The sequence below is a fragment of the Leptidea sinapis genome, chromosome 8, assembly GCF_905404315.1.
Source record: "Leptidea sinapis chromosome 8, ilLepSina1.1, whole genome shotgun sequence".
Taxonomy (NCBI): domain Eukaryota; kingdom Metazoa; phylum Arthropoda; class Insecta; order Lepidoptera; family Pieridae; genus Leptidea; species Leptidea sinapis.
This window is the reverse complement of record NC_066272.1, coordinates 10,472,543-10,495,478: the sequence shown is the minus strand read 5'-3', so window position 1 is coordinate 10,495,478 and position 22,936 is coordinate 10,472,543. Positions and strand designations below refer to the sequence as shown.

Here is a 22,936-nt window from a genome sequence, read left to right as displayed (position 1 = left end):
TAGTTCTGCTCCATCTTGAAGGAAATACTCCTTGTTGCATGTATGGACAGAACACCAGGACAGATGTATTCGATCGAAGATATAATATTCGACTAAATACAAAACCAGTGTATCAATGAAGTCAGGATATATATCCTGACTTATATATATAGACGTATCCAAAACCACACAGCCGATGTCTTCTTGAATAACTTAAATATCAATATATCAACCGCATTATACTACTTAAACACAATATTTTAGGCAGAATGTTTTTATCTACATGATACCTACAAAGTAAATAGTGTACATATTTTATATTGATAATAATTTAGGGATTTCCTAGCATCTAGAATTCTTTTAAAAATTTATCTAAAGGTTATACACTAGAATTTACACAATCATTCTTACTGCATATTTTTTTATTGCTAAACAACCTCCAGTGTTAGCTTGGCTTGCCCTATGATATAACCCTAGGCACTCCACTGGTTTCAGAACAATTATCATGGGCTGTAAGGCGTCATATAACTCCACATCAACGATGTTTCTATAAAGGTCGAAGTGTTGATACGAATCTTAATAAGTCGTAGTGAATTCATTTTTGATGCTTTCGATTATAACTTACAGATAGATGCCGTATAAACTGATTTAGCTAAAGCTTTTGACAAAATATGACTTATGTAAGACCTTATTACATAAGCTTTATCGACTTGGTATACACAGCTATCTTTTTCGTTTTATACAATTCTACATAGGGAATCGTTCAAGCTGTTGTGTTGGTGGTTCCATCTTGTTAAACCGAAATAGACTCTTGTGGAGTCCCACTAGGGTCCCACTTGTTTCGGTTACTTTATAAAGTCGTAAATTATCACGTTGATGCTCCTTTACACTACGTTACTTTACATGCACTTTGTTTTCGAGTTCCCAATACAAATCCTACTTGTCAAAGTAAACACTTGTTCCTAGTTAGTCAAAAGTCAAAGTCAAATAAACTTTATTCAATTAGGCTTAAACTAAGCGCTTTTGTAAAGTCTATTTAAATATTTCTTTTAAATTATTGAATTTACCATATATTCGGATAAAGTTGAGCGCGTGAGAAGAACATAGAAGAAACTCAACGTTCACTCTTTTCATTCAAATAGAGTATTATACAATGGGTGTTAATATACATAAAAAAATAGTTTGTAAGGTGCCGGCTAGATTATGGGTTGGTACCCACGTTATGGTTAACGGCGCCTATTCCTACTGTGAAGCAGTAATGTGCAAGCATTATTGTGTTTAAGTCTGTAGGGCGCCGTAGTTAGTGAAATTACTGGGCAAATGAGACTTAACATCTTATGTCTCAAGGTGACGAGCGCAACTGTAGTGCCGTTCAGAGATTTGGCTTTTAAGAATCCTGATCGGCACTGCATTAAAATGGGCAGAGAGTATTAATAACCATCAGCTGAATGTCCTGCTCGTCTCGTCCCTTATTGTCATAAAAAAACAATCATCCTTAGAGCTTGAATTCATTGTTTGTGTAAGGATGCTTTCTGAACATGATGTTAAGAAAAGAAAACTTATACAGTCTTAAAACGAATGTTTTAAGTGTGCTAAAAAAGGGGGATGTGAACGATTGTAATATAAATTATTTATTTATTTTAAATTTGAGTAAAAGAAAAAGTTTATTATTAACTTTTTTACTTATACCTCATTTTTATTCTTGTCTAATTTTTTTTTCTACTGTACCTACCTTTATTCTTAATATGTCATAAAATATTAACTTTAAGGAATCTGTAGGTCTTATTTAGTATGAACACCTCTTTGTTAAACTAAATATTATGTATGTGACTGTCTGTTTCTTAATAAATAAACAGCCCATCTAACTAACCAAATTTCCTTGAAAATTGAACTGTTTGACGGATGCCACACGTCCAGATGATAAGGATAAATCTAAGTTTATGGCGTGTCGTGCGAAGGTGGAATTCATGTCTAGTGCGTGGCTCGTAATACACGGGACAATAGATAGAAATAGAAAGCCAATAGAAATATGTTTCTCTCTACCATAGGGACTGACAATAACATAACATAATGCAACAACACTTGTTGAAGTCTTAGTAAATAAAATCAAAGTCTCAAATATATTTCTTGAATTTATGCTGAGCGGATCCTAGTCTGCTGTCTAGTATTTTATTGTAAAATCGAATACCAAGACGAACCGCAAGTACAGTTTATTCAAACCGGAAGTACGCAAAATAGATCAAACGAGCTGTGTTCCCATCAGTCAACTTTGATTTTTTTAACGGCAAAAGCTGCAGAACTCATCCAAATGCTGTGAGTTTTTTTGAGAGATTCAATGAAACACGTGTCGAATTGATTAAAAGACAAATCTAAAAAACTTACTACATTTGGATATTTATGGAATTCCGCGAAATAATGCCTGATACAATAAATTTTCTGCAGAACATAATCTATTTGCTAAGTTATTGGTATGTGTGCCTCAATGTAGCCTACTATCTATGGTAAGGCAAAGAAAAACAGCCGATTTTACAAGTTTATTTAATTTTAATATAGGGTAGAAAGAAAAAGGGGCAGAAATGATTGGAAGAATCCAACATGTCATTGATATGTAGAAGAAATAGTGTTGGAGATGGCACACAGCCTTGGTGAACTCCAGCGTTCATCGGGTTTAAACAACTGTGGACATCGACATGCTGGTGGTCGACTTGCATAAACTATCTGGAAGCCCAAATGATGGCAGTTTAAAGCGCTTTGTGCCATACACGATAAAAGACCTTCGCCTTATCCAGTCGAACTATCAGGCGTTTTCCTTGTTTTCGATTGCCGCCGCCCAATGTATTACCAGAAGATCGCTAGCCGACCGACCATGACGAAAGCCGTACTGTCGGTCTTTAATCAACGGGTGATCTAGGTATACCAATATCTGGCGGTTAACTTCAATGAGTCCCGGGCTACGCTATTTGAGTATGAATGCCAGAATAAAAGTCCTTGGTCATAGGCCGATCTATCCCAACATTTCCATCTACATTAGTCCTAAAATTTTTGCACTAAAAACTAAAGTTTAAAATTATGGTAAAATAAACATTGTGATTGCACTTGGCTTGTTTTGCCTCTTCCTCGCATTTCAATAAAGGATCTATATATTGTAGTATAATAGGGTAAAGCTAATTAAAACGCGTTGTATGTTGACATTTTATTTCACTGTATGCAATTTTACAATTTGGACGGCAGAATTTGTTACTTAACTATTTCAAAACTATAGCAAATTCTTACTAAGGCACTAGGTTCAATAAAAGTTTTCATGCTTACATAAATTAAATAGCACACACTTTTCTTAAAAGAAACAGCTTGTTTTACATTAATGGTTTATACTATAGGTATAATTCGAAAACGACCATAAATAAAGTAAAAAAGAAACTATCCTAATTAATAAATTATGATTTCGGAACAGTCGTCAACAAGTCTCATGACTTTGTCGTATGATTTAATGTAAAAATGTTTTATTTCAAACTATTTAATTTTACATATCGTTACTGCTACGCTACTCAAAAATATGGTACAATACCCAAGAAGTACAAACACGTAGTCCGTATGTATATTATTAAGAATTACGACATAATCTCGATAACGACAACGATTGTCCCGTTGATGACTGCAGAGAAGGCGACAAGCACGCGTTTCATTTCATTCATTCCACCACACATTACAAATTCAAGAATTCATTCATCTCTTTCATTCATCCCGAATCACACACGCTTCTTTGATCGTCCCCGTCTCTGCTTAATGCAAATCCGTTTAAATCTGTACTGACAGGCGCGGAGTTGCACTCTAAATAACCGCTATCGATGTCCTTAAACATAAAGAAAGACTGGACTTTCCTGTTAAAGACTCGACGGGGGTATTTAAACTAAGCTATGCTACTATTGCAAATGCTTATTCATCGATACTTAAATCTAATCAGAAGTGCCTTTGATGCGCTCGTGAGAAACCAGCGTCATAAACTTTGCAAAGTGGCGAAGGAGCATTAGGTCCTGGCAATAGTTCTGCGGCTTTTTCGGCCGCTCGTCGACGTTGCCAGCTACATGTCCATACGGCTAGTACGACTAGTTGTGCTGCTATGAATGCAGCTGCAGCTAACATGGCTCCCGCTGCGTTAACGCATGTAGCATCAGTTTCCCTAATGAAAACAGAATCTTCGGTAACGTTCTTGGCACGTTGTTTATCGAATCCAAATTTGTCAGTAATTTGAATAGTTTGCACTAGCAGCATGTCTTCAGTAGGCGAAGTCGATGACGAACGCCTCTTCCTGCGGCCATATGACATCACTGATCTTAGTTCATTGGGCCCACCATCGCACTGGACCGGTTCACACGTGGGCATGCACGGTGTCACCAATGCACGGAATTGGACAACTTCTGAAGACGGGAACTTGAAAGCGTCGAAGTTTGATAGAAGAATCTAAACAAACAAGGATTATTTAAAACAAACAATGATTATTTAAAACAAACAATGATTATTTAAAACAAACAAAATAATATCCACAACAGTCTTAACTGTCAACATTTTATAATAGTACAGCAAGTATTACCTTTCCGCTTGAAGCTGACTTGAACAAAGGTCCCATGATAAAATGATCAGTGGGACAACCATCGCTATCGATCAGTGTAATTTCACTCGAGTCGACACCATCCATTGCAACCAATTCGCGAACAAATATTTCGAAAGGTGAATTCGGGTCCATGATCTCAAATCGAAGAGCCTGAAAGAAAATAACAATCATAATGACTTGTTCATAAAATTAGCTAGGTAGATGAATTTGTACAATCAAATATAAAATATATACCAAGGGATCTCCCACTTCAGCAGACGCAATGGTATCGTCACCGTTTCTATCAGTAATCCTCATAGCCACGTTAGGAGAGTCAACAATAACTTCTTCTGATAGGCCTGTTTGAATATCACCGTGAATTCCGAGATCCACTTCATTTGCCACAGTTTTGTTCGTCAAGTCATACTGGCATGTCACGGCAAGGCCAAGATCAGAAGAAGTGACGATCGTGTCGTGATGCTGAATGACTACGTCATTAAGATATCTGTAGCAAAATAAGAATTTATAATCAATAATAGCTTAAACATTAAGAAATTGAAATAACAAGTCTGATTTATTAAAATTTATTACCTTCCAAGTCCGTTTTGTTTAACATTACACTCGATGTTGTTGTAGGCCATGTGCAATTCAAATTCCAAACTTTGGTTTACATCTACGACGCAAGAGTTGGGACTGCCTTTGGCATAGATTTTGCCATCGAATAGTTTTGATGTTTGTATACGTGCAACCATATCGCCTGCGCGACAGTCTATAGATACATTATAACAGGAAGACAGTTCGTACGTCGCCGCTTCGGGAACCTCCAAGTAGGGATCCTGAAATAATTACAGTGATTATAGCGAATGCGGATCACATAACGGGCTGCTCAAGAATTTTAAATACACAAACCTGTATATCAGCAAGCGTAGCTTTGGAATGATGAGATAATCGACAAACGTGATCGCCAGTATCGCCGTGATCATAAGAGTGGCATCGGAACGGAGAGTTCAAGCAGAGCTCGCGACATTCTTCGACTGTTTGTACATCTTGGTATACGGAATCGACTGTTTTGAGAATTCGTCCACCCATTTTCTTAAATTCGCATAACTTCGTGGGCTCTTCAACGCAGTTGTTTTCCAAGTAGTCGGTATCTAAAATTATTTTTAATAAGTTTATTTTTTTATTATTGTAACAGTACAGTGTAATAAGTACGTTATTACGATTTTATTGATATTTAAAAATAATTAAATGTGTGAATTGTTGATAGTATTCACGATGCATCGAAGAGTAATTTAATAACTAATAGTTATGAACCAGTCGTTTGATGAAAGTAAGGAATAGAAATTAATTATTATGTTCTTTGTACACTAGTATCTATATTTTGTGACGTCATCTCACCTTCATTCGGTTGGAAAAAGCTGGTGCCACCCAAGGTAATACGATCCATATTTGATAGAACGCATTCTCCGGTTTTATTATTATAGTTCGCTGATCTGTAACAAGAAATGCGTGCTTTAAAAGGCTTATTATTCTTACTGTGTCGCCGTGTGAATTTTCCCAAGCTTAACCTCAACTGGTGACACCTTTTTTGTTTTAATTCTAGTTATGATTAGCTATCGTTGATTGCGTATGGAGATATGAACTTGTTACCAGTGGGAGGCTCCTTTGCACAGGATGCCGGCTAGATAATGGGCACCACAACGGCGTCAATTTCTGCCGTGAAACAGTTATGTGTAAAAATTACTGTGTTTCAGTCTGAATGACGCCGTAGCTAGTGAAATTACTGGTCAAATGAGACTTAGCATGTTATGTCTTAAGGTGACGAGTGCCGCTCAGAATTTTTGGGCTTTTCAAGAATCTTGAGTGACACTGCTATGTAATGGGCAGGGCGTATCGATAACCATCTGCTGAACGTCCTGTTCGACCTAATCCTGCTAGTCTCCTCCCGTATTTTTATAAAAAAAAAGATAAGATTTTCTGACAACAACACAAACAGCGCGAGCATGAGTTTATTGATATGAAGTCTCAATGTTGGAGTATTGTGTTTTAATTTTATACAAACGACATTATATCATTGCTGTGGTAGTTTATTATCTGAAACTACGTTTAGATCGATTAATGGACTGGTTTTATAGAGATGGTTTCACGATGTTACTTATGTAACCGTGACCTCGGCAACCTTTATTACTTTACAGTGACCACCCGCATAAGGGAAATACTATCTTTGTTCATCTGCATCAATATTTTATCTTGATTTACAATGGGCGCGTATCTTGTTTGTTACCATAATGTTGGACTGTACAATATAGTTTAAATTATTGTTTGCTATTTTATTGAGTACTATCACGTAGATCTTGTATTGAAGAAGGTTTTTATGAAGTGACAAAATAACTAATAGAACCCACTCGTGGTTAAGCACGAGTGGGTTCTATTAGTTATTTTGTCACTTCATAAAAACAATAAAAAAATGGGCAATAAATGTTCTGGATTAATATTATCTAAAATACTTAGTAATTCAACGAAAACAAAGTTTTTTGTACCAACCAAACAGCTGTAGTACTATAATAATCACATAAGTAAAGAACTACAATTTCATTTAATTACAATAACCCTATAAACAGATACTTTTAACCGACTTCAAAAAAGGAGGAGGTTCTCAATTTAAATTACTCAAACGTGTTTGTGCTGATAGTTGAGTATTATTTAATCGGTTATTGTTCTATAAAAGTAGGAAGCGATAGGGCAGACCGCTCCCACAGAGAGGCGTGATCCTTCGCAACCGAGAAAACGAATATTTGTCGTGACTGCCGAATCGCGATGGGCCCCGCCCGTTATTGCCAGTCTCAATGGATATACAATTCTATTCAATGTGGCTGCATCTAACCAACCAACTTAATAATACACAGGAACAATATAGGAATAGGAATATAATACGCGGAAAAAATTACTAGATATATTGGTGCATTAAGTTTATATTATTTTAGTTATATTTATAGCAATTATTTATGTCTATTACAAGTTGTTTGCGAACTCCAATAGTTGCTTTGAGGACGACCTTTAAACCGTAAGCGTTGAATAACTGAAGTGTGAATAATTGTTTTGTATTATTTTATGCATTAGTCAATTATTTCCATTTTAATGAGGCTAAAGCTAAATTCAACCAAGTAATAACAAGAATTATCTGAAATCTAGGAATATGTTAAACGTTTTATCTTCATGAGTTTCCGCAATATCTGGATAAGAGCAAGATGTTGTAACGTCTCTCATTAGCGTAAGATATACCTGACACCAATGAAGTCACATCAGATAAAAGATATAATTTGTAAATCTTACCGGCAAACAAATTCATTTTCGCCCAAACATAAGTCTAGGCACATTTGTCTGGAGCTAACAGTGTGCGTTTTTTTGCCTTTTCCTTTGAGGTGATACCCGCGAACACGATCGAAGCACCAAGCTCTCTCGCATGGTTTCACACCCAAACATGATTTCTGTGCGTAAATTGTGAACACAGGAAATTGTGACTTCGTCAAAGCACCTGAAAATATTTTATAATCAGTGGAGTTTCTTATAATATTAAAATTTAGTTCTAGTGTGGAAAAAAATATCTACCAGGTAGTTGGTCAGCATCGGAGCTAAAAAGCACACATAAGCCGGTTTCATAGTTGACAGCGCGACACGTGTCATTCGCCTGACATTGTTCTAAACAATCAGTTAACATTAAAGTTCCGGGGATGTCGTCTAGAATATGCGAAGGCGCTGAGAACACATACCTGCGGACAGAAGATTTTATAAATGATCTTTCAAGATGCAAACAATTAATGATAGTTAATAAACATAATCTTTAGATGCTTAACAAAACTATTAAGGAACGCAAACGCGTTATTTAGATGAAGAAGTTGACAGGTGTGTAGATGGTGGATGTTACAAATAGTAATTAGAGCCATTACCCAGTAACAAGTTCGAATCCTATCATTTCTGAGTCGCATTCTTCAAGTGAGTTCGCGGGGGCAGACGGCGCAGAGATGCCACTTGGTGCTGAAGGGGCAACAGCAGCAGCAGAAGTTTCCGGTACTGTTGCAGGCTTTTGAGAGTCTTGCGATTCCTCCTCTTGAGGTTCCTCGGGTGTTTGAGGTTCTTCGTTTTCATCTTCAGGTGTTTCAGGAGGAGGCGCACCTGGATTCTTATAGTCTTCCGGAGCATCTACTACAGAGGGCTGGAGAGACTCGGACTCGACGGCCAGATTATCTTGCGGCGGAGCATCCACCGCTGATCTTAGAGTGCCCTCGAATTTTTTTGCAGCCTGCACGGCGCATATTAATACTACCATACTAATAAAGATCCGCATTGTGGCCGCCCTCAATTATGTTATCTGTAACAAACAAATTTACGATTCAATTTTACTGATAGCTATTCATTACATAATATATACATTTTGGTCAATATTCATCAAATAAAAAATGTTTGTGCTGCTATTTCTCAGAATTGTTAAAGCAGATTTAATTAAGACGAACAACTGTAATTATTTACGAAGCCGACACTAACTGTGAGAATCATAGTAAAACAATTACGATCTGTATCTCAGGGCGTTAACTCTTTAATGGTCCTAATGGTAATTAGAGCCGGAGTGAATGGCGATTTGTTGAATCAGATGTTGACTGTTTCAGTACAGCGTTTTTTTTAAAGAAAAACTCAGGTTAAGGAAGTTTGCGCTCCTTTTACATGTTCATTCAAGTAAGTGCAGAATGCTTTTAGTATTGACATCATTTCCATTCCTGTGGCCTGAATTGCTTGTGTTTGCTTTCTCGTTATAATTAACATGTCTCTAATAGGAACTTAAGAAGTTGCGATTCCATTTTATAATTATTTAATTTAAAACCGATGCTTATAGTAGTTGGCGGTTTTATTATTATGTACTATGATTGAACATTGATTGTATCTGTTTCCTGCAATAAAAGTAAGTGCTGTCTTTCTATTGATTGTTACTTTTTCTACATGAAATAATGGACTCACTGTAGTATTCTTACTATTTCCCACTACCTTTTTAGACACGATCTCCTTAACAACCAAAAATTAAATAAAAATACCCACCAAAAACATCACTCGTACAGCGACAACAATGAAGCACTTTTTATAATGTATTCAATAAATCGATTCTATTGACTCTATTGTCAAATCTAAATAACAAGCTTCTACTTAAGCACACAGCAACCGGAAAAGTAGCGGTAATAAACACATAATAGAATTTCCTCTCAAATTAATTTTATTTATTAAAGTTTAGAGCGGTCGCTGCTTTTGACAATACGAGTGGTTCTATGGTGAAATCTATAGCTGTAAATTATACTCATTGAAGAAGCTGTGTAACAAATCTATTTATAACGTTGCAAACTCAAATTGAACAAATACGTGGAGCAAGTTCGTAGCAATGAGCTGCGCAGTAAATTCATTACAATAAACGCAACCACAAAGTCTAGTAATATTTCAAGTGCCTCTGGCTATTTCTAGCTTTTCCGTCTGTCGACTAAACTGAATAGCTTACAGCGACTCATAATTAATTATTTAGATAAATATACACACAGGCATATGAACTATATGAACTGTAATAACAATATACAATTGTTGCAAATTACTGTTTTGTTATAGGTTATCACGGGCTATTATCCGCAACTCGACGACTACAGCGCGCCTATTTTGCGTGTTGAGGAGGGCGGCTAATCCTGCCACCCTAGTACTGTTTTGTTAATTAATCTTATCTAATCTATCTATCTCTAACCGTTGACCGATGAACCGATATGTCAATACAACATAAAGCTTAAGACATTTTGCGATCCATGTTTCTTATCCATTCTTGGGTATAACTTAGAACTCTCCGCTGCGAACATTATTAATAATGCTGTTCCTGTGTTTGTATCAACAGGCTAAAATTATAGTACGCATTACGTACTATCTGAGGGCTATTAGAAGATCCCTTAAAGGTGTTTTTACTTATGCGGCTATTGTATTTCTATGTCGGAATATCACTTGCGAATATGTAGGTACTAGCCTCGAGCCCTGATCAGATGGGGTCAGCGTATTCAGTGTACCTGGAACCTGCTATTTACGTTTCACCATATCGGTACTGGTTGGCACACTATGGAGGTCTTCTTTGATTTCTTGCAAACCTCATTTTGCATTTGTAGTTCGCTTATCTAGTTCATCTCGTTGTAAGTTAATATTGAATTATAAAAATAAATATTCTTGAAAGGAAAATTTATAGCAAATTTACGATAAAATTGTATGTGTTTTTTTAAAAGCTGTCAAAATGAAGTGTTTCATAAGCCTTGTTATCCAGACGATAACAATCTAGTTGTAAACTGAACTTACAATCGAACGTTGATACAAACGCCTCTGGTATAATTGGCATTGAATGAAACTGTGATTTGTTTGTCGTTGTCAAATAAGTAGATAGTTTCCTTATGTGTAGACATGATTCAACTTGCTTTTGTAGTTTCTTTTGCGGAGTGTTGGGAGACAGCCGTCGAGCCCGGTCATTGATACCTGTGATTCACCTTGTCAACAAATAGCTAGAAAATTTATTGAAGTAGGCGTTACTTTGCGGTAATCCATAATTATCAAAATGTTTTGAGTTTTTTTTAGTGTTAATTCCGCAAATATTTGTCTTTTAAACAATTCGACACGTTTTTCGCCTCAGCACAGAATCAACTCAAGACTTGAGTCTCGTGCCAGATTTTGGCGAGTCAACATGTCGTGAGGATGCCTCGTGTAGAGGCGAAACACGTGTGAAATTGTTTAAAAGACAAATATTGGTGGAATTAACGCTTAAGAAAACTCTAAACATAGCTAGTGACATGCTTTTTAATTTAACTACCAATCGCATTGTATTTGATGTATTAGTATTAGTTATGGAAGAGCAGGACATACTAGCAGCAACTCTCCACATGGTTTCTAAAGTCATGATCACGAAGCGACTCCTTAAGTTAAAACACCTCAAATCATGGCAAATATCCCGTTATTCGTATTACGCAGTGACATACTTTTCATGTTTCACAGAATTAAACGTAATTTGATTTTCTTGTGTTCATAATGTAAGATTATAAGTTGGCCATTAATATTAACTTATAAATGAGTATATCATGTATGTTAAGAGGCTTACATAGTAATTTAATGAGCTCAACGGAGAAGGTTTCTAACATGTCTACCCTCGATAATCTCCGATCGGGTCAGTGGGTTGATCGCGGCTATCGCGGGTCGCCTCAGTGCCGTCTCAATACTTAAATGGCTGGATCGCGATTTCTCCTTTCCTGATCAATGTATTGCTATCGACCGCTACCGCCTACGTGGCTGGCATCGCACGATTAACTCCAGACTGTTCAATTAAGATAAGGTAGAACAACAAACACGGCTCGAATATGTCTCGCCGTTAACCACAGCTGTCTAAACGTGGCGACGAGATCTACTGCACTGTTTAAAATTAATGTACCGAATAATAATATGACTCGAGTATCATAAATATCGATACCTCAGTTCCAAAGAGTAAGTAAGAGTAATTTAAATGATTTATTAATAAATGGCTCTGTAGTAAATCCTTCTACTCCACAGCTGAATATCTAAGTGATCCGACAGCCTGGGACTAGGTAGATTATGATTATCTTATAGCAATAGCAATGACAGTACAATATTGTGTATTTGATTAAGAATCAATTTTGAGAAAGTAAATGCCTTTTATGTCTTTAACAAGTATGAGAAATTGTTCCATAAACGATAACCCACCATTATCATAGAGAAACAAGTCGATTAGTGAATGCAGGTTATTCTTCCAATATTCCTTCATAAGTCTTGAATATTTATACTACTACCGCTTGGGTAACAAATGGCGCTCTGACGACGGAGAATAAGCGGCGCAAGAAACTCTCCCAGCATTTTGCGCTCTTTTTAATAAAAATATACAATATTGTACTGTCATTGCTATTGCTATAAAATAATCATAATCTCGTCCCAGGCTGTCCGATCACTTAGATATTCAGCGGATTGGAGTAGTATGATTTACGACAGAGCCATTTTTTAATAAATCATTTAAATTTATTTATAGATAATGCCTGAACAGTGGCTGGGACTTTATTATAAAAGTGTATACATTCATATATGTAATATAGTAATGAAAGAAGTCGCAAGGTCAGAGCGGAAATGACCACTAACTATGTCCGTAACAGAGGTCACAATAAGCACCGTAAACGCCCGTCCAGTTTTCTCCGCGATTAATGTCTGTAAGTGAATGGGGAGTAGAGTGTAAGTAGTATAATTTAATGGTATTGTTCCTGGCATCGCGACCACGCGACTCCAATGGAAACTAGGTTTTCGGTGCAATGTGCATCCGTCTTTTGAATCGCTTTCTTTGTTGAATACAATACTTAGCTAGATTGCTTATTGTATGCACTGGTCCGGCCTGCGTGGAGCGCGCCCGACATACGAGTTGTTGTTTATTAGAAGCGATAAAGCTTGAGTATTTTGCAATTGAAAGACCAATAATTATCGATCATTTCCTGTTACTTTTCTCTTATATATATATAACTTAATGCTGGTCTAATTTTAATGTTGATGTAGGTCATGTAATAACATACGCACTATTGAAAGTTTGATATTTAAATTGTTTGACTTCTTCTTATCAAACTTTTATTGTTTTAAACAACAGGTTTAGATACGTGAGAAGAAAACCCAGTATCATATTAATCCTTACATTCCTTAATAGTAACAAATATATCGCTATAGATTTATTTATTAAGAAAATGAATGCTCAACAAGGAATAGACCTTAGATCATTTATAACGTCTAGATAGACTATGAAAGCTGTGAAAACGTCAAATTGAGTTTAGAGTTAACCTCTATTTTGAGCAATGCACGCATACTAACACAAAGTTTCATACAAATCGCGAATGTAAGACGTATCTGGTCTCGGAGACTAAAGTATTAAACCTGACCTGTTTTCATCGGTTGTCTAAAAGCAAGAGACGCTATCTAGTAATTTTTATTATGCATTTGTGAGTTCCAATGTCGTCGTAGTTTACCCCGATCCAGGTGATATAAGTCTGGCAATAAGTCTATTGTCGTTCGTATAAAATAATATATGGGTACTAGCTGACCCAGCAAACGTTGTATTGCCGATATTAAAATCGCGATACAAAAGTAACTGTTGATCGTAGATGGGTGAAAATTTTAAGTTGTATGTATTTTTTAATACTGACTCAAAATCAAAAAAATTTCAAAAAAAAATTGGCGTGGACATTAACATTTAGGGGGATGAAAAATAGATGTTGTCCGATTCTCAGACCTGCCCTACCTGCGAATGAGTCGCTCTCAAGTACTTATGTATTAGGATGATAGTTCTATAGGCGTTATTCTTAGGAAAATAGATTTGTGATAGTTTTTGCTGCTAATAAACTAGCTTTACTACAGAGTAACATCAGTAGCTCCGGGCATTTCAATTGTGGCTGAATGGCGACGCACGAAACATGCCGCTGTCTCACCGAAGCCCCGTGCACGCTGTAGATCAGGCGGTGTTGTAAAACGTCATACATGTAAACTGAGCGGGCATTTATTGCTTCTAATCGTTTTATGTTGCAAATATCGTAAGCTGCAGTTGGTGGCGTGGGTTTCGCTGCGGCCTGCGACTTAACGGTGGGAAATCTTGACGAAATTATATTTATTCATTTACAAGTAGGTACAATAACAGATAACAAGATAAAACTATCATCTAATAACAAGTACAGCATATTTTTATGATCCTGAGATCCAATTAAAATTGTACACATCATTCACCAAATACAGTAAAAAAAATAAAAAATTAATAAGAGGACACAATAGTAATTACAGTATAACGAAATTTAGTTAAACATTAAATTATTTTACGTAAACTAGAAAGTTTTATAAAGAGTATTTTTAAAAATGTCTACATTCGTAAAGAATATATCAAAATCAGCACACACTTCGTTAAATTCTCTACAAATTCTCAAAATCGGGTTGTTATGCGATACATTATTATTTGAGGAATTGATCGAAAATAAACATGGAATACGCACAGATCGTGTTGGAACTTTAATATTTTTTTTATCATAACAGTACGCGTCTTCACTTTTATATTGTATCGGATGTAATCGTTAAGCAGTAGTCAGGCATCATTATTTTGTGTACGATAATGCTGTGTTGTTACACCAGAGGAACTACAGCAGCATTGCCGCCTTTTAGCTTTGTGTGTTATTACATCATATAAAAACCATAAAAGTTCTATCGAAACAACATTACCAGTTCATTAAACTATGTTAGTATTACAATTTTGGTATTTTTATATTGTGGTTATATTCATAAGTAATGATCTTTCGAAAAGAGGGTTTAATTTTTTTTATAGATATCTCTTATATCTATACTAATATTATAAAGCTGCAGTGTTTGTTTGTTTGTTTGAACGCGCTAATCTCTGGTACTACTGGTCCGATTTGAATGATTCTTTCAGTGTTGGGTAGTCCATTTATCGAGGAAGGCTATAGGCTATGTTTTTTTTCAAAATTAGGAATCCGTAATAAAATTGCTATTTTCTAACACAAGGTGTAAAATCGAAAACCTATTTTTGCGTGCGCTGCAAAAACTATTGACAATAGAACAAAATGATGTACAGGCTATAATATAGGCAATATTTTGTTACTTATAAAACTATCGCGTGAATTATACTTTATATGGCAAAACAACGTTTGCCGGTCAGCAAGTTTATGGTATAATTGTCTAGATACACTAAACGATTGCAATATTATGTATAAGAAATAGCAATAGGTTTCACGTTATATAGCTTCAAGAAGATCAAATCAAATCAATATTATTTTTGCACATGGTGATAGTCTTAGAAATGACATGAAAAAGATTTCTAATGGAATCAATTTTGAGAAAATAAATGCCTTTTATATCTCACTTTAAAACTTTTGCAATCTCGCTTGAACAATAGAGTAATTAATTGTTATTCTTAAATTCCAAAAGCAATTGAGTTACTAAAAGGCATCGGAATCAATTTGTGAAGAAGTGCGAACAAATAATAATTTAAGTGATGCTTTTAATTACAATATATGCCCTTGAATAGTGAGTCCAATATTCTGTAAGACAGTCGCGGCGCTCCATCTCCTCCGAATGTGTCCGATGTGATCGACTCACACAATGACACGCTCTGCTTGCTCGGTGGGATACCGGTGGATACCGGTGGCTAGTGGCTACAAGCCGCAATCCGTGTTATAACGGCAACATCAATCATCAGTCATTTGATTTGTATGCCCAATTATTGCGTCTGCGCGGGTCGAGCCCATCGAGCCCGGCTTCCATTACCTCCGCATATTTCATTAGGCAACGTATATTTACGTCATACACGTGTATTAATGCGGTATTACAAAGTGGGACTCGCTAACGGCCACTCACTATTCATTTTTTTATTTGTATAATATTAGAAACATCATTTTATACAAATGTAGAATACTCCCAAGAACTGGACGATAATTGCTTTATCATTGACCCGCGCCTCCGCATCGATAGCTACTTCAATTAAAAGTTATTGTTATGCTAATAATGTTTATAACATAACGAGATAATCGCTGGTGCCAACATTACGACTACAACGTGCTCGGTCGCGCTCGATAGTCGATGGCGACCTCGATATCTAATAAAGCATCTGCAAGAAACCAGAAAACGGTAACATTTCCCAGCAAAGACTACTCAACACTGCCGTCACGTGAAATTGTCACGAACTCCATTCCAACATAGATCCATGGTTGGGCAGAAGTAATGAAAAGCGCTAATTCTATTACTGTTAGGGTCCGTGACTCGTGTATTGCAGTCGTGCTTTTTGTATTTCGGTTCGGAATTCTTTTTTTTTCATGGAAATAGCTTTCGCCGGGTCGGCATGAAATAAATTGTTATGGTCTCGAATATTGTCTATTTTATGTTTAATGCATTCATTTTATTTGAATCTTAACACAAGTTAAGTTCTTACAAATTCAAGAGCGGGCACATGTTTCGTCTTGACAAACATGCAAATATTTGTATGGTTTCGCTTCACAATATTATAAGCCTAACACAATCAATAATTACGGCACATTTAATTTGACCAACGTTAAGCCATACCTAAACGATCCTACAATACACAATTACAATAATTAATCAAATGCTTAGAGATAATGTAGTAAAAATAATCACAAAAAATATAATATTATAGGTAGTTTCCGTTTTTAAAACTGATAACTTTTTTGCAGATGTACTCGTCAATGTACACGGCTTATGATACAAAGTCGTGACTGACAGTAGGTGTTATACCTAGCTAGATAATCACAAGTGGCGCATGACAGAACGTCGCACGCGCATCGGTCACGATCACTACGGGTGATAATGTGACGTTCAACCTCCCAACAGCTGCACACACGATCATTATTTAATTGTACAGGAGTCGTGAACCCTCTATGTGACTTGCTAGGGCTGGCTCTGTTTTGAATATTTCGACAAATAGGTATGGGTTACAAAAGAAAATGTTAGTTTCCGTTTCAATGATAATTTCTAATAAAAATACTAAACTACTCAATAATCATTTAACCTATGAAAGAATTGAGGAGGTTCTCAAGTCGATCCGCATGTAACATGTTACATGTTTGTTTTTACAGAGTGGCCCGTTTATAATTTTATGTTAAAAAAGTTTTAATTTCCCAGTAGGGATGGCACTATTGAGTGAAAAAAGAAAATTTAAATTGAAACAAAGCAAAAGCTACGCAAATCAAAAATATTGCAACAGCTGGTATTTGAAGAGGGAAGTGCTAACGAGGAAGTCAATGACGCGTCTGCCGTGTTCAGATCGCGATCATGACTGAGAGACTGTGTGGTGAGATGAGGAGGGTGTAAGTGACGGTACTCTTGACAGACGTCAGCGCGGTAACGGTAGGCACCGCGGCCGCTATCATTTGTCCGAGCGTCTGCTCGCGATAATTTTACCGAAACCGACAAAACGTTGGAAATTATAATTCGTCATCGATGCTTTTTTAAAGACACGCGCCGCAATTGTACCGAAGAATCAAAAGATTTGAGAGCGTCCAACGTTATGGTTGTTTTTGCGTCTAACCTACATACTATTTCGGGACGAGCTTGCCGCGTTCGAACGCTTCGGTCGAAGCATAAAATTACAAGATCCACATTGAATGTAGCTAGTACTGGTCGAGTTACAGTTCAATCTATTTTATTACAAGTATAAAGTGTTTATGTTAAGACGTGTAATGCACGCGATGAAACATACACTGACAGAGCTAACATCGTATACTTATTAATAGCTTTGAAAGCAGATAGAAGGCTTGAGGTTATTGAGACATTTGCAATAGTTGCGAACGGACAGGAAGCAGGAATATTTTGTTCATTTATCATACATAGGCTTCGTAATATTATAAACCAACAGGATGCCAATGACGTGAGTTAGAAGCTCTAATAGAATCTAATAGCAAAGAGTAATGGTCGTATTTAGATATTATGCGATATCATTATGAAAACATACACGGAGATTTGTTTGATTGTCATCGTAGCTCATCTCGCGTGTCGGGAGAGTGGCCGCGAGGAATCTAACAGATGTAATGACCGCCAATCCTACGTGATAAATTCAATTTACAGGTTCGTTTCAATGTTCCATTGCCGCGGTATTAGCTACATGCGCCGTCGGCAAATTGCTTTGCGGCTTTATCGTCCACTGAAATCAGAGTCAAATCATATGTGTTGGGCATATTATCGGGACGATAACACCTTGATATGCACTTCCTTGGCAAATTGACATCTGTTGAGTTTTATCAACGCGGACGCACATCGGGCGCGGATATTTATAATGAACCCGTAATTCCTCTATTAATATCGATAGGAAGTAATATTTAATTTAATGATTGGAAAATAATGTTCAGATAAGGTATCATTTTAATCCATTTAAGAGTCCGTTATGTATAACACCGGCTCTAGAATAGACTTTAACAATAACCGAATAAATGTGCATACCTTTACTTTTAAAAAGTTTTTAAACAAAACAAACAAAATGTGTAAATTTTATTACTCCTGTAATAATTCCCAAAACTTTTTAACTTTATATCAGCTATTATATTTATAAATACGTAACACTTCATCAAGTTTGATTTGGTAATATTATGTACGTGTGTCACTTCTTCCTTAATTGCACCTTCAATATTCTGAATCCGTTCAATAACTTGGAAACTGCAAGCTTTTACGTTGGACTTAGCTGATATTATATTTTTTATGTAACAATCTTTTACAAATCATTATGCAGTCTGCTATAAATTTTATCAGTACGTATACATTTTAGCGTTTATTTTGGTGCTTTTAACTAAACACAAGCTATCCTATTTACATGGAAACTCCGGCCAAGGACGAACACTCCACTTCTTCTTCGTCATCTATCTATCTTCTATCTTATATGTATATATATATGTTTCATTTCTTATTCGATCTCACAGGGAAACTACGAGCCCTCTCCGTTGCACTCTGTGCTTTCTCATCAGGTTCATAGTTCGCGACAACGTCTGCGTACCGTATGTCATCACTGGCAACACACACTGGTTGAAAAAGCTTCGTCTTCAGATACTATGGTATGCTGTTGGTCTTAGTCGAACGGATCTAACGCCGAGCCAGCATTCATGATGCATCGTCCGCAAATCATGGCATGTTTGTCTCCTTGGAAGTAACGCTTGTCTATATATATATAATGAAAATGGTCAATGTTTGAGGCTCAATCACGCCTAAACCACTGATCGTATCGACATGAAACAACCACCTTTCGATGCGAATTTTATTCGTATTCCAACGTTCCTCGTTCCTAATTTGTTTCCTTTTAAAATTCGCCCATAGCGGGAACGGCTAGTGGTTTCTATAAAAAATAGTGTACTGCCATTGAGTTTTAAAAGAACAAGTAAGATACCTATCGTGCGTGTGCGAGCGTGCTCTACATGTGTTCAAATGATGTAAGACATCAGAGGTAAATAATTGGTTGGTATAAATGCCCCGTATGTTCGTACGGCACCGACGACCGGTCTGTTCTAACGGACCTCGAAACTCATTATCGAACGAGTAATCATCCAAAGTACCCATGAACCTCACGCTTGACACCGATTCAATATTATTTATTTAATCTTATGAATGAATCGGATCGATATGTTCACATGCCAATTTATTACCGCTCAGAATTGAGCCGAAGGCCGGTTGTCGTTGCTTACTTCTATAATGCTCGTATCTGGATCTGTTTAATTCTTTTGTTCAGTTCTATTTAGCTAGTCTCGGTCTCTTACGTATTTTACTGTACTCTATACGCTTTCTCATTTATTTTCGTTTATTTTCTGAATCACTGAGTATGTTTTACTTCATATTTAAATTACAATGGTTCCTTTCATTAGAACCGAAAGTGATTTAAATGTTAGTTATCCAATATCCCTCTGCTAGCCTTGGATGTGGCGTAGAGTTGAGGATTGTTTCTGCGTACAACATATTATATTACGGTGAGTTTGCTTACTTCTATAATGCTCGTATCTGAATCTGTTTAATTCTTTTGTTCAGTTATATTTAGCTGGTCTCGGTCTCTTAGGTATTTTACTGTACTCTATACGCTTTCTCATTCATTTTCGTTTATTTTCTGAATGACTGAGTATGTTTTACTTCATATTTAAATTACAATGGTTCCTTTCATTAGAACCGAAAGTGATTTAAATTTTAGTTATCCAATATCCCTCTGCTAGCCTTGGATGTGGCGTAGAGTTGAGGATTGTTTCTGTGTACAACATGTCACGGTGAGTTTTCGGAACGAGGGGCGTTTTCCCCAAGAGCTCATAAAAATCTATTCCAAAACATGCTACGAAGAATTGGAGCAGTTTAGCAGAAGCCTCTACTGGCTGAAATAACTCACTCGATATTAATCTTTATTTTATTGTTTGTAACTTTTATTAAAGAAAGGTAATAGAAAAGATGGTCAATTGAAGTTACCCACGTTTTCAAAATGAGCAACTTTTTAAAAATGAGAATATAAGATCGACTTAAAGCAGACAAAAGTGTTTTTACAACTGTTAATGCTAAGTGTACTCGAATAAATCGAGTAGGTATGCGCGTTTTGTTTTAAAGGAGTTTATAGTGCAATTCAATAGGGCAGGGCGGGCGGTTCCATCTGACACGAGCACGAAAGTCCCCGCCTACACACGCCGCCATTGTTCGCTGCGACCCCTACCCTTGAGCCAGGATGTTCTATGCATTTCTAGTCACAATCAACATTGCGATATCATGAGTATGAGAAGTGTAAAGTAGACTAATACCTTGCTCGTTCAAACAGCCAAGTGTTGCCAACTCGTTTGCGCTGTGATTCTCAATATATTAATAGTATTGCAACTAACGCAGGAATCTATTATTTTAAAATAAGATACAACCCTTATTAGTTGTATATTTCTGCATATATTCTCCATATCAAACTCCAAATTTGATATTTCAACTTCTGCGCACAAATATAATATGTCTTTTGTTTATATATTAAATTAATATTGTACAATAGTCCAAAAATGGCCGACATTAAACATTATAACATAAAATATTTGATTAAATAGTATCGATCGCGAGTTGAGTGTCCTCGTCGGTCGGCCGTTACTTAAAATTGTCAACGGTTTCGCGCAAACCATGCAAATGCTATAAGCGTAGTTGGATGGCCGTCCACCTTCCGCCGTCGCCACATTAAGCTAATATGTAATTGATTGGTTCCCGGCGGCCGCGGCGAGGGAGCGACGACTCTCCTGTCCCACTGATGGCGGTTACAAAAACACTAATGCTGTATTATATAACGGTAGCTTACCGTTCCGGCATCTGATGCTGCATGTGACGTGTGTATTGAAACATTCGTATAATTATAACCCGTGATCATTCCAGAAGGTGAATGAATTTCAGTCGAGACCACTAGTTAATTATATTGTTCTTAATTCTCGCGTCTTAATTCAGACTTCAGAATTTCTTAAATTGGAAGATACTTAACCCTTCAGGAATATGTGTCAGAGGCAGGGGCGTGCATGTCATATAGGCAATTAGGCAGTGCCTACCTCGTTATGAACCAAAATAAATATAATAATAAGAACCTTAAAAAAATAGAACCAGTGCTAAAATTAATTTACTACCTACGGTAGGCAGTCTAAACATTACATATACGAAGCAAGCAGCGATTCATGCAGCTTGTGTTGTATTGTGGGACTAATGCGCAACTACGACTAGTTAGATCTACAGTGCCTACCTTGCTCTAAAAACCAATGCATAAAAGGCATTTATTTTCTCAAAATTGATTCCTTTAGAATTCTTTTTGATGTCATTTCTTATACTACTAGATACTACTACCGCTTCGGAAACAAATGGCGCTCTGAGAGAGAAGAAGCGACGCAAGAAACTCTCCCAGCATTCTTTTTTTTGCGCTCTTTTCATTAAAAATATACAATATTGTACAGTCGCTATAAAATAATCACAATCTAGTCCCAGGCTGTCCGATCATTTAGATATTCAGCAGTGGAGTAATAGGATTTACGACAGAGCCATTTTTTTATAAAACATTTAAATTTATTTATAGATAATGCCTGAACAGTGGCTTGGACTTTATTGTAGAAGTGTATACATTTACCCTTAAAGCTATGAATCTTATGAAGCCTACTAGAATTAGTTACAAGCAATCCCTTATTTCTAGTGTTATAATAATGAAAATCACTATTAAGAGCAAAAAGGTGACGATTTTTGTGAACATATATTAAATTTTCATAAATGTACTGACAATAAACAGTTATAATATTTATTTCTTTAAATTTTTCTTTGAGAGACTGTCTATAACCAAGCTGATATATAGCACGCCCCTGATCAGAGATACTTTCACGTTTATAAGTTCAAATGCTTGCTTGCTTGCGTGAACAATAAATTAGACCTGTAGTCAATTTGTTATGTTTTAAAAGTGATAACCTCACTTCTAGGATTAATACACAAATAAAATTTGAAAAACAAAATTTTACGAACGATGTGGGACTCAGATCCACGAACTGTGGCGTTCCGTGCCAGCGCTCTGCCAACTGAGCTAACCGTTCGAGTGACGTATCATCATAAAATCTTGTATGCTTTGTTGAACTCTCAGGTTGTGGCATCATCTACAGGATTCACTTTACATTTGATAACCTGCTCAACCCCAATATTTGCATATTAGGAAATTGACTTGCGATGTCGCTCTTGTAAATCTAAACAATTGTTCTGAAAAGAACGTCAGAGGTTCGAGTCCCGCATCGTTCATAAAATTATGTTTTCAAATTTTATTAGTAGACCTTT

General features: G+C 36.4%; 2 protein-coding genes across 3 annotated transcripts in view; one reads left to right on the top strand and one right to left on the bottom strand.

The window, feature by feature from the left end:
- Positions 1-22,936, top strand: part of LOC126965681 (autophagy-related protein 16-1) — a 222,834-nt gene that overhangs the window by 36,260 nt on the left and 163,638 nt on the right. The gene's annotated exons all lie outside the window — the stretch shown is intronic.
- The window catches only part of LOC126965668 (uncharacterized), a 48,998-nt gene continuing 29,219 nt past the window's right edge, over positions 3,158-22,936 (bottom strand). The window contains exons 3-11 of the mRNA XM_050809382.1: positions 8,515-8,936; positions 8,177-8,337; positions 7,901-8,102; positions 5,966-6,060; positions 5,477-5,718; positions 5,159-5,403; positions 4,823-5,072; positions 4,568-4,738; positions 3,158-4,437 (exon numbers count right to left, since the gene is read on the bottom strand). Of these exons, the coding sequence (XP_050665339.1) occupies positions 3,937-4,437; positions 4,568-4,738; positions 4,823-5,072; positions 5,159-5,403; positions 5,477-5,718; positions 5,966-6,060; positions 7,901-8,102; positions 8,177-8,337; positions 8,515-8,912 (2,265 nt within the window). The 5' untranslated portion in view covers positions 8,913-8,936 and the 3' untranslated portion in view covers positions 3,158-3,936. The remainder of the gene's footprint in view (positions 4,438-4,567; positions 4,739-4,822; positions 5,073-5,158; positions 5,404-5,476; positions 5,719-5,965; positions 6,061-7,900; positions 8,103-8,176; positions 8,338-8,514; positions 8,937-22,936) is intronic.